The following is a 17,861-nucleotide window of genomic DNA, read 5'->3' on the forward strand; positions in this document are numbered from 1 at the left end:
TTGTTCAGCCAGGTGTGAAACCTGTCTTTCCCTGATTTCATCCAAGTTCCTGCCTGCAAAGGGATGTAGGAAGAAAGGAAGGAAAGAAGAGAAAGAGAAAGCGAGAGAGAGAGAAAGCGAGAAAGAAAACAAGAAAGCAAGAAAGAAAGAAAGGAAAGGAAGAAAGGAGAAAGCCTTTGCCCTTCCTAGAAATGGCCTTTTCCTTTCGCTTTCGTTTCCCTTAAAGGAAAGTCAACACTGGTTGGAAGGCTTTAACACCCAGCCCACCTTTCATCTTCTAAAGAGAAGAATCCGTTTGCAGAGGAGCCAAAGACCAGAGGAGCTTCTCCTGCGCCCAGGGCAGCTGAGAACGTGATCCGCGGTGTATCGCCAGCGCCACGTGAGTTTGTTCCTAAACTTCACCTTCGTTGCACGTTGCCATTGACTAGCAACAAGCATAGCAAGAACTCACCCAGTGCAGGCCCCGCGCTGCAGGCAGGGTTGCTCGGGCGCCAGCTCTGCGGGAGGGAAAGAGGCAGGTCTGGCCCCGGGCAGAGCCGGTTCTGCGGCTCCATGTGGATGCAGGGCAGCTGCCAGGCGTGTCCTGGGTTCAGGGCTGCAGAAAAGAGCTGTGCATGTGAGAAGGAAGGATGTGTCCAGCCTCATCTGAGGAAAGAGGATGGAGGTCCTTTTTAGCACTGATAACCCTTCATCAGCCTCTTCCCAGAGGTGCTGGATGGGGTCCCTCCCAGGTCTGGCCCCTCCCATCTGGCCCTCCTCCCCACCTCAGACAGGTCCTGCCCCTGCCCCTCTGAGTATTGGACAAGCAGAGAAAAGATGGCCCTTGACATATAGACAGCTAAATCCTGAAAGACTGACCCTGGATTAGTTTTGTGTTAACATTTGCTATTCCAAATACTGCAGAGCTGGATTATGTGCAGTAATTAAATGTGGCTCTCAGTTAAAAGCTATTAAATGTAACTGTAAATCTAAGCATGTTTGTTTATCGTGGATTATTTGTAATGAGTAGCCCACACATGATCTGCCTCAGGGTAACTTTGTACTTGCTGAAGACACAGGGCATGTGGTAATTTTAACCATCACCCCAGACAACACTCAGGAATAAACTTTGCAAAGTGTTGATCATCTTCTGCCATCTAGTAGCACTATTCTACTTCTTTAGTTTCAAAATTAAAAGGCTTCTTGGTATTTGTACCTCAGTATAGTCTGAATTAAAAACAACATCTTTGTAAACTCATTGACTCTTACACAAAGCTTTATCAATATTCAATGTAAGAAGTGATTTCCACAATTCCTCTTGCTTATTCACCTTAAAAATCAAACAGTTATTCTTGAAGTAAAAATGGGTTTGTTCAAGCATAGCAGTGGAATTGCAATTTGGGACAAGCAAGCTGTAGCAAAATCCATAAGCATATCCAAGAAACAAAGAATAGGAACCTTTTTTTATAAAGAAAAACGAGGAAGTTGGGATGCATTGTTTTCAAAAAAGTCCATTGGAGAAAAATAAGATGATGACTGGTTCTCATTGGCTAAGGTGTCTGGGTGGACAGTTCTTGTAGACCTGCTCCTTTGGGGAACTGGTCTTGATGCTTTTCCTGATGATGATTTTCCCTGGGGGTCCGTCATTGACAAAACTTCCTGTAACTGACAAGTGGTGCCGCATGGGAGCGCCCCCTTCTGGCCTCCACTTGAGTGAAATTTCCATTTATTAATTTTCACATAACACAGTAGTAAAAGGTCTTTTTAGTCCCCCATCTCTTCTCCCAATCCACTATAGAAAAAAGAGAAATTAAAGATAGGAATTGTGTTAAACAAATTCATGTTTTGTTTCTAAGAAAAGATTGTATATACCTTATGTTTCTTGGCAACTGACAGCTCACAGAATGCACTGACACAGCATAACACATTGTCTAACTTACTTGCTGTTGAAAGAGTAAATTAATGCAGGAAATGTTTTTTTAAAATTTCTGAGAACCTACATGTTACCAGTTGTGCAGTAGTGAATCAGGCAAGAATTCTTGTTTTCCATATGATATTGATAAAAATTGAGGCTTAAATTGTCAAGTTCATTTGTCAAGGTCTCAACAGACAGTAAGTGACTTGAACTCTTGGATTTGAACCCTGGCAATCAGACTGCAGACCCGCTCTCCATCGGAGTTGTCCCTCTCAGCTGTTACAGCCGGGCCTCCCGGGCCTGCTCAACATCCTCATGGCATGAGACGTCCCACTTGCTTGCACCCAGGGAGGAAACTGCCACTGCCTCAGGACACAGCCAATCCTCCGCTTTCATTCAGAAGTGACCCACCCTGCCTTCGGCATTCTGAATACTCAATTTTGAAACACTACTTATTCAGGGTTAACTTGGTACCAGCATGATTTTTAGGAGCAGAATGAACATTCTGACGTATTTATTCCCCTAGTGACCCTAATGAACCATATATATATATAGTGCTGCCATTTTACAGAAGGAAAACATGAGGCCCAGAGAAATGAATTTTTCTGGAGGTCACACAGCTACTGGAGTACAAGCAGATGTGACTGCTGCTTCGTATTGTCTCTAAGAAACTAAAGGGACAGTCAGAGCTCTCTGCTCACTCTGGGTACCATGAAACCCCTGATCATCGTGCAGGAATCATTTAAGTAGAATCTGGCCCAGATGTAACACTCTGACAGCTCTAGGCAGATGCCCCTGTTGCTTGCCTCTCTCCCCTATCAGCCTTAATAATCAAAATGTGCTGTCATTTCAGTTAGTAAGTTAATGATTGCATGCACGACTTTGTGTAGGTAGCACAAAGCTCTGTCCTGTTGTGTTTGAGGGAGACCTGGGTTCTTTGTCTCTCCTTCTTTCTCTCACAGTCGCACTTCCTCCAGCCCATTCTTGTCCCAGAGATCCACAGAATCTGTCCTCACCAAGGTCCCTGATCATATTCCTTTTCCCTTTATGGCTCAGGCCTTCGCTGACTACCCTCTATGTAAACTCTACTTCCCACACATTCTGTCCCGTGCCTTATTTGTTTTCTTCAGAGCGTTTACCATCATTTAATAGACACTTAGTGTTTTGCTCCTCCACTTTGTATAGTATCTGCCTTCTCTCTTAGGTTGAGCTCCAGGAGGCAGGGATTTGCATCCATTTTGTTCACTGTTTGATACAAAGCACCTAGAACAGTGTCCAGCACATGGTAGTTTCTCCATAAATATATATCCAGTTACTGAGTGACCAAATCATTCTGGAACTCCTGAAATCTTCTCTGGTCACTCCTCAGCTCCTTCAAGCCGCTTTCTGCCTCTAATAACCCAAAAAGTGATAGTGTTCTCAAGTCTCCACTGGGAGAATGATATAGCTTAAGTGGTAGAGTGCAGGCTTAGCATGTCCGAGGTCCTGGGTACAATCCCCAGTACCTCCTACAACAATTAAATATGTAAACCTGATTACCTATACCCATCAGATAATATTATAAAATACCTCAGAGACATGTCAGGTCTCCATCATCATTGGCTTGTTTTCTCATTCTATTCACTGTGTGCATCATGTTGGCAAGTTTGTTCTAGGGTTCATCTGAGTATAACTAAGAGAGCGCACATAAGGTACCTTTATCCAGCCTTGGCACAGTAGACTAGTAGTTATTAAAAACATACAAAACATAGAAAATTGATATAAGTTCCACAAGCAAAAATCTCACATGCACGTGACTTGTGTGACCATGAGAGGTGAGCTGTGTTCTACTGAGTTGTTGCTCTGGGTTACAGCTTCCCATGGCATCTGGACCCAGCATGATGAACCCTGTCTGTCTGGTGGAAAGACAGAACAGCCAGATGACAGTAAATCCAAATGCACTGAAGATTCTCGACCAGATATCTCAGCCTGTGGTGGTGGTGGCCATTGTAGGGCCATATCGGACGGGAAAGTCCTACTTGATGAACCGCCTGGTGGGACAGAACCATGGTGAGTTTTGCTCAGGGCTGCTCAGGGCCGTGTGCTTGGAAGCAGGGATAATGCAGGTGCTGAGCATTCTGCTCCAGGGTCCTGCTCAGGAAGAGCCTAACCCCTCCCACTGAAGGGTATTTCAAACTCTCACCACCAAATTTATAAATTCATACCCTTTTCTTCATGAAATTTACTCTTTTGTCCATTAACAGAGAATTCCCACACATGTCAAACCACCCACCTCCTTAGTCCTGATCCCATCCACTGCCATCTGCTCAGGGGCTCTCTTGCATTCAGTATTCTCTTCTTTTCTCCTTCATCACTTTTGTCCTAAACCACAGGGGCATTTCAAGCAGCACAGAAACACTATTCAATATGTACAATTATGATGTAGAATAGTGCGTATCATCTCAGGTGTTATTGCCCCTCCATGCAGAACACACCACGTGTGGAAACTGAAGGGCCTGAGCCATGCTGAACCGCGCTCCCCTCAGTGTGTCATCACATCCATTTCTGTTTTCAGGTGAAGGCGTCATTGGTAGATGATAGATGCTATAAATCTTGGACAAGATATATTACCTGCAGCATCTCATGCATACACTTCACATCTCTCCCTGTGGGTTTAAGGCTTTGCAAAATAGATGAAAAATTCTGACAGGTCTTTTCTGCTTTCCCTTCTATTATATCCTGAGTCAATGAACAAATAACTCATCACTTTAGAGGAGGGGACAAAAAGGAGGAAAATCCAGAAATAAAGGGGAAGAAAAAGAATCTAGCAAAGCTGACATATCAGTCCAGATGCTGGAAGGGCACCGATGATCCACTTAAAGGGTAAATGAGGATGCTTAGTGGTGGGACACCTACACGAGCACCAGCCAGGAAGAGTGAACTAGTGAAGAAGGTGGAGGCACCCAGGGAGTGGCAAGAGCAACAGCCAGGCAGCCATTGTAACTCCTGCAGACTGAGGGGAGAGGCAGTGAGTGGAACCAGAATGTGCAAAAGACCAGAGCTACTGTGCGGAGCTAAATGAAAGGATATGTGACCAAGAGAGAGGAGCAGAGGCCTTGGGACACTGTGGGTCACCCGGGTGGAAGAAAAGCCAGGCACCTGCTGCTACTACTCACTGGTTCATCTCCATCAGAAACTGGAGGAAGGCAGCTCTTCAGTGTCAGATAAAAATAAAAGGGATTAATAAAGTTTACATTAATCTCAGAATGTGACACTTTGAGCCATTAATGGTAGGAGGTGAACAACTGACAGGAAGTGTTTCTTGAGGTGGTTCTGAAGAGGTACATAAGTTGGATTTGCTGTTCTTGCTGAAATGGAGGAACCTCCCTTTCAGAAAGGCTCTCACGTGCAGACAAGGGTAGCCAAGGTAAGCTGTGCTCAGCCCGGACCTTCTGCTGTCACTGCGCACTGCTTTCTTCTCTTCCTTTGCAGGTTTCTCTCTGGGATCTACGGTGAGGGCTGAAACGAAGGGCATCTGGATGTGGTGTGTGCCCCACCCCTCCAAGGAGAGCCACACCCTGGTCCTTCTGGACACCGAAGGCCTCGGTGACGTGGAAAAGGTAGTGAGGAAAATCTTTGCTTTTGATAGTCAACTTATATTTTAACTATTTTAGTTTTAAGTTTTGGAGGGAGGTGATTGGTTTTTTTTTTCCTTTGAATACAGGTACTAGTGATCTCGACCCAGGCCCCCTGCATGCTAAGCACATACTCTACCACTGAGCTCTACAATGCCCTTCCACTTACATTATATTTTCCCTTCTCAATTTAAATTTAATGACATAATACTATATTGCAAACCCAATGTTGAATAATGAGGCTAAATTCTCATCCCTTGAATCTATTTTTTAATAAATTAAATACTTTGAGTATTATTGAGAGATCTTACTTTTTACACTGGGGTGAAAGAGACAAGTTAGCAAAGACTTACTGGGCATCAGAATTCCAGGGCTTTGTGTTCAGTGTCACAGACATACCCGTGAGTGAGTTCTGGACCCAGGGCCTCGTTGGGGAGATAAGAAATATACAGAGTTATCAGGACAGGGAACCATGGGTACCGAAAGTGAGAACCTACCCCTGCAGCTCAGGTTTGGGTACACAGCCTGCTGGAAGTTGTAACCCATGCGAACATGGAAATCTAAAAGTTAAGATGTGTGCAGTTAAAGGGTTTAGAGGCAGAAATCTGGAAAATAGGGTTTCAGTGAAACACGCTATTTCAATTATCTCCAGAAAAGTTTCAGCCACATCAAGGTCATTCGTGAAAATTTTAGTCCAAGCATTTGGGCTGTGAGGAGAGATTCATCAATGACGTCTATAAACAGTGTGCTCGGCCCCCCAAAAGCACTTCACATGGGGTAATTGTAGAAGTTCTGGTTTTACAGTCCTGCTTGCAGTCATCTTTTCCCCTTTATATAAGTCTGAGTCTATGTCAAATTTAGTGGCCGTGAACCTTTAACTTTCATTACTGCAGAAAAGAGCTGTGATATGAATTCAGACATTCTGAATTTAAACATTCAGGTTGAAATATTCAAGAATCACCTCAGTGTCAACCAAAAATGATCTACAGTTCCAAATAGTCCATAGATTGCATAACCCTCTTCTTCTTACCTTATTGCATTTGTCAAGGAACCAGAACATAGCAAATTGTAAACTGATAGCAGACGAATACCTGCTGCCCTCACTACATGTCGTGATAGGATCTGACTCCCTTCCAAGGCCACTCAGGACTTGCTCTCATCTCGTTTTCAGCCTCACCATCTCCTAGCACCGCCATGAGCACCATTTCAGACAAATAAATTAGCCCTGTGATTCCTCTGTGGGATTGCAGTTCCTGGCAGTACTGATTCACTTCTCCCATTCCTTCAATCTGCACTAGACCTTTCTCTCCACAAACCCACATCCCTTCAGTTCTTTAAAGCCCAGTTATTTTCAGCTGAATGCCATCACCTCTCTGACACACATAAGGACTTCTGGCTCTCAATTCAGAGTACTTTTTTTTGGTCTTTATTTTATTTTATTTTTTTCATTCCACCTTTGTCCTTCACATGAGAACATGTGGATCCACTCCAGGTAGTTTATCATCTTGGATACATTTATATGTTCGCACATGTTATTGGCACCTCTAGAAAGCCATGTCACTGGTGCTAGGGACTGTCCTGTGGAGCTTTATAGCCACACAAGCAAATGCAGTATCTGGTGTTTTCTAGACACACAATGAACAGCTGATGAGTTTAGGTAAGTGGCATTTGTGACCCTAATGCAGCCCATAATCAAGAGAAATTTGCAAAAGCATCATTGCCCCCTTATTGCTTAGATTCTATGTGCCAGGCAGTGTATTAAACATGTGACACACATTTACGGTGTCATTCCGTTCTGCTAAAAGATAATGCGACTGAGGCCCTGAGAGGGGAACACGTCATCATGGCAAAGGTTTGGGTTTAGCATTGTTTTAAAGTTTATTTTCCTTGCCTTCCTGTTGAGTTACGGTACAGCTGACAGAAAATGACCAAGCGATTGAGAGAATGTTTGGGGACCCCACTGCTTTTTAGGGTGACTCCAAGATCGACTCGTGGACCTTCACCCTGGCCGTGCTTCTGAGCAGCTGCTTTGTCTACAACAGCATGAGCACCATCAACCACCAGGCCCTGGAGCAGCTGCAGTATCCTTCCCAGACTGAAAGCCCCGGGTCCAGTTCACTGAGTCGGTGGGAATGGACGCTGAGCCAGCTTCTCCTTTCCCACGACTCTGTTCTCATGGCTTAGAAGGGGAAATGCGGCAGAGAGGAATGCTGATAAAACTTGCTTTGGGGGGCGATCTGGAAATTGTGTTGCGGGGCACCTCTCATTCCTTAGCTAAGATCCCAGCTATGTGACCGAACTTACTAATCTGATCAGGACAAAATCCCCGTGCAGCTCTGATGATGGAGAGGACTCAGCTGATTTTGTGAGTTTCTTTCCCGACTTCGTGTGGACTGTGCGAGATTTCATGCTGGAGCTGGAGTTTGATGGACACCCCATTACTGAAGATGAGTACCTGGAGAATGCCTTGAGGTTGATTCCAGGTATCAGAGCCTGGCCAGGCTGCTAGGGGGGTCAGGAGGTCATGGGGTCTGCAGAGCCCTGCCACCCAGCATTTGACCTCAGTCTTCATTTGAGATTGGACTTGTGGTGGGTGAACGACAAGTGTCATGGCTCCAGTCATTATTCTTGTGGAAAAACCCCAGTGGTCAGAGTTTAAGTTCACAGAGGAAATTTGGAATCCAGTATTAGACCAAATGATTTCAGGAAACTTCATGCCATGAAAAACTGAGGCTCACACATTTATGTTCCATATGAAGTGCTTCTCCTTTTCTGAGCAAAATAGCTCATCAATACAGAAATTGGTAAACACAAGAACTAATCTTTGAAATACTCTTCTCCCTGTACATTGCACTTGCCCATATAGCCACACCCCTCATACACAGGCTGTTTGTACACTGAAAATTTCATAAACAGCATAGCCATATTCTTCCAGGAAGACTGTCCAATGCATCGTTTCATCTCTCTCATAACAACACACTTCATTCTAGACCTTGCCCGACACATGATATAATAAATTAATTTCTCAACTTACATTTAACAGAGAGGATAATGGTGGCACCCAAAAGCAATATGCATTTGGTGTATTTAATCATTTATTCATCCTTTCAATAAACATTTATTGAACTGCTGTCATATGCCCAGAGATGCTCTGTATAATACTTTCACGTCCAATATAAAAGAATGCAGAGGACTGCTGATGTCTAAGCTTCACGTAAGCTAGTCTCACCATGAGAGGGTGTACACTGAAGCCATTTCCAAATATATTTACACCATGTGAATTTTTTGACTCTGATCTTATAAAGCTGTTCATTTACTGTCCTGAGTATTATCTGCTCTCCACATGTGATATTCCCAGCAAGGTCATATATATCCTGACCATGGCGTTACTTAACCGCCCACATTTCCTGTCTGTTTTAGGGTCTGTCATGTCAGATATACATTTCTGACAAGTTTTTGTATTAATGTATCTTTGTAGAAAAGTCTAATAACGAGTTGAACTGCTGCACATCATGCAAGAACTGAGGAAAATAATCATAAGATTTTTCATTTGGAACAGATCCTCTCCTTCTTGTTCAGAAGCACTTCCTACACTCTTAGCTCTGTACCAAAAACAAGACAAAAGAAAATTAAAAACAGGGAGGGAGGTATCCATGCCCAGGGTAGAGAAGCATAAGTTCAATTTGCATGATTCAATAAAAGGAGATTTACAGGCAGGGGAGCCACAGGGATGCAAAGCTCCCTGGAAATGAAAGTCCTCACCCCCTGACCTGAAGTCTGTTTCTTCAGTGTTTATTCTTCCTCCACTTCTGCAGGCAATGATCCCCAAATCCAAAATTCCAACATGCCCAGAGAGATGATCAGGAGTTTCTTTCCAAAACGGAAGTGCTTTGTCTTTCACCGGCCTGTCACCTCCAGAAAACTATTAGTCCATATGGAGGATGTGCCAGATGACCAACTGGATGAGAGTTTTCAGATGCAGTGCCAGGATTTCTGTTCCTATATCTTCACCCATGCAAAATCCAAGACCCTAGGAGAGGGGATCACGGTCAACGGGGCAGGTGAGTCTTTCATTGCGGCCTCTCCCTCTGTGGGTCAGGGTGTGTGATGGAGCTGTGAGCGCACTCTGGGTTTGTCAGCAATTGTGTTTCCTTCTGTATGTAATGTGGGAAAGTAGATGTTCATGCCACACACTGAAATGCATGCTTCTTCACTAAAATTTTCCTACATCAATGTTGTTGAAGCCTGTCAACCCTCATAATACTATTACACTAACTGTATAAGGACAGGCACCTGTTAAGTTAGGAAAAATGCACATTGATGAGACGTCTGATGGGATAAGTGTTGGAAGTGAAGATATACAAGATGTTCTGTGAATTTGCATGAATGAGGAAACAAATACCAGGTCATGAACCATGTAGACTCACTGAGTGAGAGACAAATGCATACTCAGTCTCACGTCCCATGCTGGCTTCATGCATTTGCCCCCTGGGCAGTCACACGGGGCCCTTTTCTGAGATGGGCCCTTCTTGGTTTAGTATTTCTGCAACTGTCTTGAAATTCTTGATGACATTTTTACATGGGGACCACACTTTCAATACAAATAGTGCCCACAAACTGTGTACCTTACTTATGTGTGTAATTAGTTCTGTTTATTCTACTACACTGGGAAAGGATGTTCTTGGAGACCCTTGAATATATTGTTCGAGATCTTTCACCTAATATTATAATGTGATGCATTTGAGAATCATAAGATGGAGTGAGTAGGAGACACAGTGATGTTATTATAAAGAAGAGGATTCATGGAAGAAAGAGAAGGAGGAGACAAGGCTGAAGACAAGATGAAGATGAGAAGAAAGTGAAAGAAAATAAATTCAGTCAAAGCCTAGTGATTTTTAGAATGCAGATCTCTAAAGCTAAAAAAAACACAAACAAACAAACCTGTAAGAACTGTCTCTGCTGCCCTAAATATCCTGTGTCCATCAGGGCTTGGGACGCTGGCGGTGGCCTATGTGGACACCATCAACAGTGGGGCAGTTCCTTGTTTGGAGAACGCAGTGATGACTCTGGCGGAGCATGAGAACTCAGCGGCTGTGGAGAAGGCATCCGCACACTACAGCGAGCAGATGGCCCAGCGCGTGACCCTCCCCACGGACACGCTGCAGGGGCTGCTGGAGGTGCACGCAGCCTGCGAGAGGGAAGCCATCGCAGTCTTCATGGAGCACTCCTTCAAGGATGACAAGCGGGAGTTCCAGAAGAAGCTTGTGGTAACGTATCTTAGAAGATCTCCTTCTTCTGGAATGATCCCAGACTCCCTCTTTTGTCCCCATGGCTCGTGTGCTACTCATCATAAAATGAGTTTTGATTCTTCTGACTGACAAGCCTCTGTGGGCTACAGTTCATCCTTTTTGTAAAAGATGGGCTTTTATTTCAGACTGTGAAACATGAATTACCCTCTGCTTAGCAGTGTAAGGTAACACACATTTAGTGGTTTCCGTTCCTTCAGGTCAACTCCCAGCCCAGGGCACGTGGGTGTTTTTCTCAGTGCACTGTGGCTGGAGATGAGGGCTTGGTCCTCACATGGAGGCTGCAAGGAACAGCCCTTCGTCTTCGACCCAGCCACGGTGCATTGCGTCCGTGTCTTTTTTCTGATCTCTCTGACTTCCTCTTCTGCTACCAACAGGGGAAAACACCTTTGAAAGGGCCTGTGATTAGGTAATGTCCACTCGGGTAATCTCCATTTCATAGAGTCACCTGTGCCGTGTAACCTAATTTAAACACGGGATGAGTGTTCATTGTATTCACAAGTCTTGGGACTCTGCAGAGTGTGGACACCAGTGGGGACAATCCTTGGAGATCACAATTCTCCTTGCCATAGTCAACTTTATTTAAAGTTTGACTTTTGACCATCCTACAAGTTACAATTATCTTAGTTCACATAGAGCAAAGCCAGCTCAATTGTAATTTATCACTATATGCAAAAAAACCTGTTCCTATATTTTCACACACACAAATACTCAATGAAAAAATAATCCATGAAGAGTTCAGAACTCTGGTTAGTGTGTGGTTAATTCATTAATAGGCAAGTGACTTGCTAAGTATATATTTTAATCCATAGCTCCCAAGTTTGCAGAAGAAACACTACTTCAACTCATAAACAAAATTTCATTTGTGTTGTAGGTGAATGGCTGACTGTTAGTCCTACTACAGTTAAGGGAATCATGGACATCACACCTGCCAAATCCATCATTTCACAGGTGTGGAGTCTGAGCCCACAGGGGTTCAGAGACTTCCCACAAGCCACACAGAGAGCTGGTCAGAACTGGGGATAGAACTAGTCTCTTGACTCCATGTTTATTACTCTACATCTCCTGCAGCCTGATGCTGTCAGACTGCATCTTCCAAAGGACCACAGTTGGTCTTTCTCTCTAACAGCTTCTTTCTATTGGATTTCCCCACATTTCCCCCGCAGGTCAACATCCAAAAAAAGAAGGAAGAATTCTTGGTGCAGAATGAAGAGGTCTCTGTCAAATACTGTCAGGCTGAGCTTCAGAAGCTTTCAGAGCCCTTGATGGAAGGTTTTAAGGAAGGAACTTTCTTTGCTCCTGGAGGACACAAGCTCTACTTAGAAACAAGGGACAAGCTGGAACAGGGCTATATGCTGGTGCCCGGGAAAGGGGTCAAGGTGAGGAGTAATGGGGTGGGAAAAGAATGGCAGATTGGAGTCAGAGGGTCTGTTCTGATTCACGTGGTTGCCAGGTCCTGCCTTGTGCAGAGGCCACTATCTGGTGCTTTTGGCCCAGGTCACCAGGAGGCTGAATGTGGAGCCCTGGGGGCCTTTAGTGTAGGTTTGCTGGTGAGGGAAGTAAGACTCCAGAAGACCCTGGGATGTTGGCCACCCACTGGTGGGGGAGGCCAGGTCCCAGGGCTAATGCCAGCCAACCCAGAGGGCAAAGCCAGGTCCCAGATGTGGCTGCAGGACCCATTGGTCCCAGAGCATGCGTTGGGCCACTGTTGGTTATATCCCGTTCCTGACACATTTTGTTGCTGAGTCTGGGTTGTCCTGAAGCTTGTGTTGACCTGCTCGTTGGGCAGAGCCTGAGCCTAGGTGTTCTGGCAGAATCGGGCCTGCTGGTGGGGGGCTGGGTCTGCAGTGTAAAAGACTGAGGCTTTGTTGTTGCTGGTGTCTTCCCACTAATGGGTGGAGCTGGGCCCATGGTCTCTGGCTGGAGGGCAGTGCCCTGGGTGCTTCAGGTGAAGTCCTGTACGCTGGTGTGAGGGGCTTGGTCAGGATCCCGTGTGGAGGTGGCTGTGGGCTCAGGAGGTCCTAAGGTAGCCTGTCTGCTGATGGGTGGGGCTGTGTCCATGCTGAGCTAGGTGCTTGCCCTCAGGCATCCCAGCACTGTCACCTGCAGACCATTGGGTCAGGGTGGTGCTGGATCTTGGGGCTAAAATGCTGGAGAGAAAATTCCAAAATGGTGATTGCCAGCAAGATGTCCACAAAGTAGAAGGAGCTCCCCAAAGGGGGCCACCAGTGTCCCTGCCCCTGGGTGAGCTGCAGGTGCCCTATGCCTCTCTGGGACACTCTCCAGAATCTGAAAGTAGATCTGATCCTGGCTCCTCAAATTACCGCTTCTGCCCTTGGTCCTGGGTCCTAGGCCCTGGGCCCCAGCCCCTGGGTCCCGGATCCCTGGTCCAGTCCTGTTTGAGGTTCTGTGTGTGCCCTTTAAGGGTAGAGTCTTGGGGGAAGGATACAGCTCAAGGGGAAGAGGACAGAGCTCAAGTGGTGGAGCACATGCTTAGCCTTCACAAGTTCCTGAGTTCGATCCCCAGTATCACCTTGAAAGCTAAATAAATAAGTAAACCCAGTGACACCCCTCAAAAATAAATAAATAAGTGAAGCATTTTAAAAAACCTGTTACCAATCAAAACAAAAGCAATATACAAGCAAACAAAAGAGAGCAGTCCTTATTTCCATCATCCTTCTGGGACTCCTGGAAGTGAGCCCCACTGGCCTTCCCTCTGTGATTCTCCTTGGGCTAGACATCTTATTGGGGATCCCAGTTGAGGTTTAGACCCCTCGCTCCTCTGGGAGAAAGTCTGCAGGTCTCATTATTCTCCCAGTTGTGAATAATCCACCCGGGGGAAGGGATTTGTCTACATTGAAGCTCCACACCTCTTACCTACATCCTTGTGGTTCCTTCTTTGTGCTTTCAGTTGTACGAGATATTTTCTGATAGGTTCTGGTCTTTTTGTGGATGGTTGTTTTGCAAATAGTTGTGTTTTTGTTGACCTGTGAGAGGAGGTGATCTCAGGTTCTTTCTGCCTTGCTGAGTTGCCTAGACAATCAATGTAGGAATCAGAACAATGATGTTGGTACCGCTGTCATCCTCATTATCAAATTGAGAAAATGATGCATGAAAATGTAATCTGCCTGCGATCACATTGCCCTCAAGTGGTAGAGCTGGTGGGGCAGCTGCATGTACTCAGCAGCCGTTCAGAGCTCAGAATAAGGCTCAGGAAAGCTTCCTGGAATAGGAGACAGAATGTACAAGTTGAAGTTAAAAAAATGGAATTATAATAAAGAAAGATTAGATGAGCATTATTCAGAAGGAAAACGATGGGCAGGTGCTGCGGTTGCAGTTAATGGAGGATGGTTGTTTGTAGAGCTGCACATGATCCTGACATCTGTGACACTGTGGGATCCTTTGAAATATGAAGATTTCACGGGGTCCGATCTGTAGTTTTACTGAAATAAAATTTCCCCTGTAATAGACTAGATCTTGGCTGCCTGACAAATCCTTGCTTCTTGCTGCTTCCTCAGGCAAATGAGGTCCTTCACAGCTTCCTGCAGTCCCAAGCAGGAGTGGAGGAAGCCATCCTGAAAGCAGACAAATCCATCACTGATTGGGAGAATGCCATGGCAGGTACGGGGCAGGGATGAGCCCACCGATGGGAAGGTGATTCCTGTGATGCTCTTTGGTGTGACAGCAAACACATCCTAACACCAGGGACTTCTTTTCCTTCTGTGGGAGCTCTCTGATATGTCTGAAGGCAACTCCGGGAGGTTGGGTTGCATGTACGTCTGATCAGTGCCTTTCCATTCCATGCTGAAGCGTGTCTTCCTGATGTGGATAGAAGGCGTGTTCAGATTCCCTCCTGCCATTTTAAAGTCACTTTAGTGGCTGAGCTCAGGAGGGTACAGTTCTGCATAACTGATATTTCTTCCCTCTTGAAAATTGCTATGAAACAGTTGAACGTGCCCAGAAGGAGGCCGCTGAGAGGGAACAAGAATTGCTAAAGGAGAAACTGAATGAGCAACAGCAAAAACTGGAGATGCAGGAGCGAAGCATGAAGGAGAATCTAGCTCAGCTGGAAGAGAAGATGGATAGGGAGAGAGAAGACCTTCTGAGACAGCAGGACCGTTTGCTGGAGCACATGCTGAAGGTAGGCCTTGAGGGGCCTGGGTGGCACCTGATGGATGACACCCCAGCTCCTTGGGAAGAAAGGAGCATAAATTCTACCTAAAGTCAAATCCCAGAGGGAAATCCATTGTAACATCAAAGAGATGTGGGAAAAGGAGGAGGCTTAATGTCTGTAAGACTCAGCACTTCCTGTAGTCTTAGGGTTCACAGGGTCCAAATTAAATTACCTGGGATCCTAGGCTGCTATTTGTGGTGACTATAGGATCTCACTTGCCCCCAAGTGAACAGGACCTCAGTCCTTTAGTTCTTAGGGCTTTTAGTACAACCATCAGAGGCGTGAAATAGACCTGCCCCTGAAAGTACCAGATTGTGCCTTGTAGAAAGTACTGGAGGCTGAAAGCTCTAAAATTTGCAGCCTTTGGTTCCAGATCCACCTGACTCATGTTATACACCTTGAGTCAATGCATTCTTTGTCCCAAACTGGACTTCGGTGGCCAGTGTTCCAAAGAGAGTTAGCAGTTGCCATTATCTGTGACATATGTGTTGTCGTCTTACCTCAGGGCAATAGGAAGTAACTGCAATTCACCTACATTCCCTCCCGAAGTGCATTCTTAGGCCTGGAGCACATGAGTGAGACAGTTCTCAGGCCTGACATGGGCCCACCTCTCCCACCCAGTGACATGGTGTTGAGGGATCGTGGGAAGCTGTAAACCCTGCCCAGGTCCAAATGTTTGCAAATATTGGCCAAACATCAGAAAATATCTCAGGGAAAGAGAAACAGACACACGTGCTTAGCTGACACAGCTGTTAGATACACAATGCTGACGCCTGGTGTTTTCAAATGGGTGTTTTCTCTCCTTTTCACAGATGCAAAGAGAACTACTTAGAGATGGATTTAAAAAGAAAGCTAAGGCATTAACTACTCAAATAAATAAACTAAAAGAAAACATTCAAAGAACCAGAAACAAGTCAATAGTGGCCCAAGTTGCGGCGAGCTTTGCATTACTTACCTTGTTCCTGGTCATTAAAAAGTAGCTGGTTTGGGGCTGAAAATGCTCAGTGAGACTTCTAAAAGGCCTTAGAATTCCTCTTAAGTATATTTTGGAAGATTTCTTATGTTTGAATAGAGTAACAGTTTAGCTCATTTAAAATATATGTGTCATGGTACATTCGTTCAAGGAAAATTTAAAAATAAAAAATGATTACCAAAGAGATACTGAAGTTATTACCAGGGCTTGATGTCAAAAAGAACAAAAAATGGATTGAATTAGTTAATTTGAAGAGATGTAAAAGAAGCTGGAAGACAATGATGAGTTATAGAAAACCTTTAAGAAAAGCAAAACAACAAACAGTAAGAGGACGTACGTTCGCCGTCGGTGATACCAGCACAGAGGTCACCTGTTTAAACTATAACAAGCCCTTATGACTCAGTGAGGAGAGAGCAACAAACACATTTTTTAAAATCAGCAAAAATATGTGAAGAGAATAAAAGTGTTTAATTTCACTGACTCTCTGTGCAGAAGAGATGAAAAAGATTATACTGTACAGCACAGGGAAACAGATACATGACCTTGTGGTACCTCACAGTGAAAACAAATGTAACCATGAATATATGTATGCCGTGTATAACTGAGAAATTGTGCTCTAAACTGGAATTTGACACAAAATGCAAAATGATTATAACTCAATAAAAAGAATGTTAAAAAAAACCCTTCACTCACTCTAAAATATGCACAAAGTAAAATTACCGAGTACGTGTGTCAGCTCTCAGATGGGCCAGAAATTCTTGGTTTGCCATGACACTGGCGGGCAAGGGTTCCAGGAATCCAGTGGTGTTTGATCTCCACCAGGGAGAATGCCAACAGTGCCAATGTACATCCAACTTTTAAATTCAAATACTGTTGTTCCAGCAAGACAGCATTTGGGAATTCATTTTATAGATTTTTTGACCCAAATTTAAAATGGCATATGTAGTAGTCTGTTTGTTGCAAGACTGTTGAAATTCCACAAGACTAGAAACAACTTACAAGTGTTGTCACATACTGGGGAGGTCAGTCCCCAGACACATGTACAAAGGACTACTCTGCACTCACTGAAATGAAAGAGGAGCTTGATTTGTGCTAACAGGGGGAATATCCAAGGTGTATCTTTCATAAGTAGAAAAAATAAATATGCAGGAAGCGTGTGTAGTTGTAGTTCTGACTTTGTAAAAAAATAAATATATGCACATGTTATCATGAATCTCCAGAAAATATAAGAGAAACTGGTACCCATGAGCTGAAGTCTCCTGGGTTGTTGGCTAATGTGGTCCCTAAACACCAACCCCAAATTCATAAAGATGATGATTTCAAAAGGAAATTACACTTCAAAGTCAACTGAATATTTTAGGAATTCTTCCTAGTTGTCTAGGGATTAAGACCACTGTGGTTAGAATCAAATGCTTGTAATTCCACAACTGCACATAAATCTGACTCTGGGAGTTGGCTCACAGAACACAGACATCACTAAGCACCCCAGCTTCCTCACTCACTACCCATTATGTGCTAGTATCTGTTCCTCCCTCCAGTCTCCTGTTTGCTGATGTCTTGAGCCTGGATGAGGCGTCCCCCTCTGTGCTGCCTATTGCCCCAGGTTGCCCTCATACTATATGACTTGTTATATAACTTTGAACTTGAAATGGCCTATTTATACTTGCCTCCCCTGCCATGTCAGGAACTCATCTACGGGACGGTCTTCCACACTGTGTACTTACCTCCCACCACAAAGCTCACCACATGAACACTGGGGTTTCCATCAATACAAGTAAAGAAACACATAAGCTGCCACCCAGAAGGGCCCCCAATTCCCATTTCCTTATCATGTTTACTGCTGCCCAGGGGTCTCAAACTAAGGGACACAGTTTTAGGAACTAGTGCTCAAGGGAAGTAA

General features: G+C 44.7%; 1 protein-coding gene across 3 annotated transcripts; it reads left to right on the top strand.

Moving 5' to 3' along the window:
* Positions 1–238: 238 nt before the first annotated feature.
* On the top strand, positions 239–17,119 carry LOC105102014 (guanylate-binding protein 6). 3 transcript variants are annotated; one of them, XM_031465544.2, is made up of 11 exons: positions 239–379; positions 3,748–3,943; positions 5,366–5,493; positions 7,480–7,589; positions 7,795–7,991; positions 9,324–9,569; positions 10,495–10,775; positions 11,981–12,193; positions 14,333–14,435; positions 14,762–14,955; positions 15,801–17,119. In XM_031465544.2, the coding sequence occupies exons 2-11, from the start codon at positions 3,754–3,756 to the stop codon at positions 15,966–15,968; spliced, it is 1,830 nt and encodes a 609-aa protein (XP_031321404.2). In that variant the 5' UTR covers positions 239–379; positions 3,748–3,753; the 3' UTR covers positions 15,969–17,119. The 3 variants fall into 3 exon arrangements, with proteins under 3 accessions (XP_031321404.2, XP_064349434.1, XP_064349433.1); XM_064493364.1 differs by lacking the exon at positions 11,981–12,193; XM_064493363.1 differs by lacking the exon at positions 239–379 and having other exon boundaries at positions 2,479–3,943.
* The last annotated feature ends 742 nt before the right edge of the window (positions 17,120–17,861 follow it).

Source organism: Camelus dromedarius, chromosome 14, assembly GCF_036321535.1.
Source record: "Camelus dromedarius isolate mCamDro1 chromosome 14, mCamDro1.pat, whole genome shotgun sequence".
Taxonomy (NCBI): domain Eukaryota; kingdom Metazoa; phylum Chordata; class Mammalia; order Artiodactyla; family Camelidae; genus Camelus; species Camelus dromedarius.

Bases quoted from the DNA above. Each gene is read 5' to 3' on its own strand.
- LOC105102014 (XM_031465544.2), top strand. From the start codon at position 3,754: ATGGCATCTGGACCCAGCATGATGAACCCTGTCTGTCTGGTGGAAAGA. The intron at 9,570-10,494 runs GTGAGTCTTTCA...TGTGTCCATCAG, and splicing joins GATCACGGTCAACGGGGCAG to GGCTTGGGACGCTGGCGGTG. The intron at 10,776-11,980 runs GTAACGTATCTT...TTTCCCCCGCAG, and splicing joins AGTTCCAGAAGAAGCTTGTG to GTCAACATCCAAAAAAAGAA.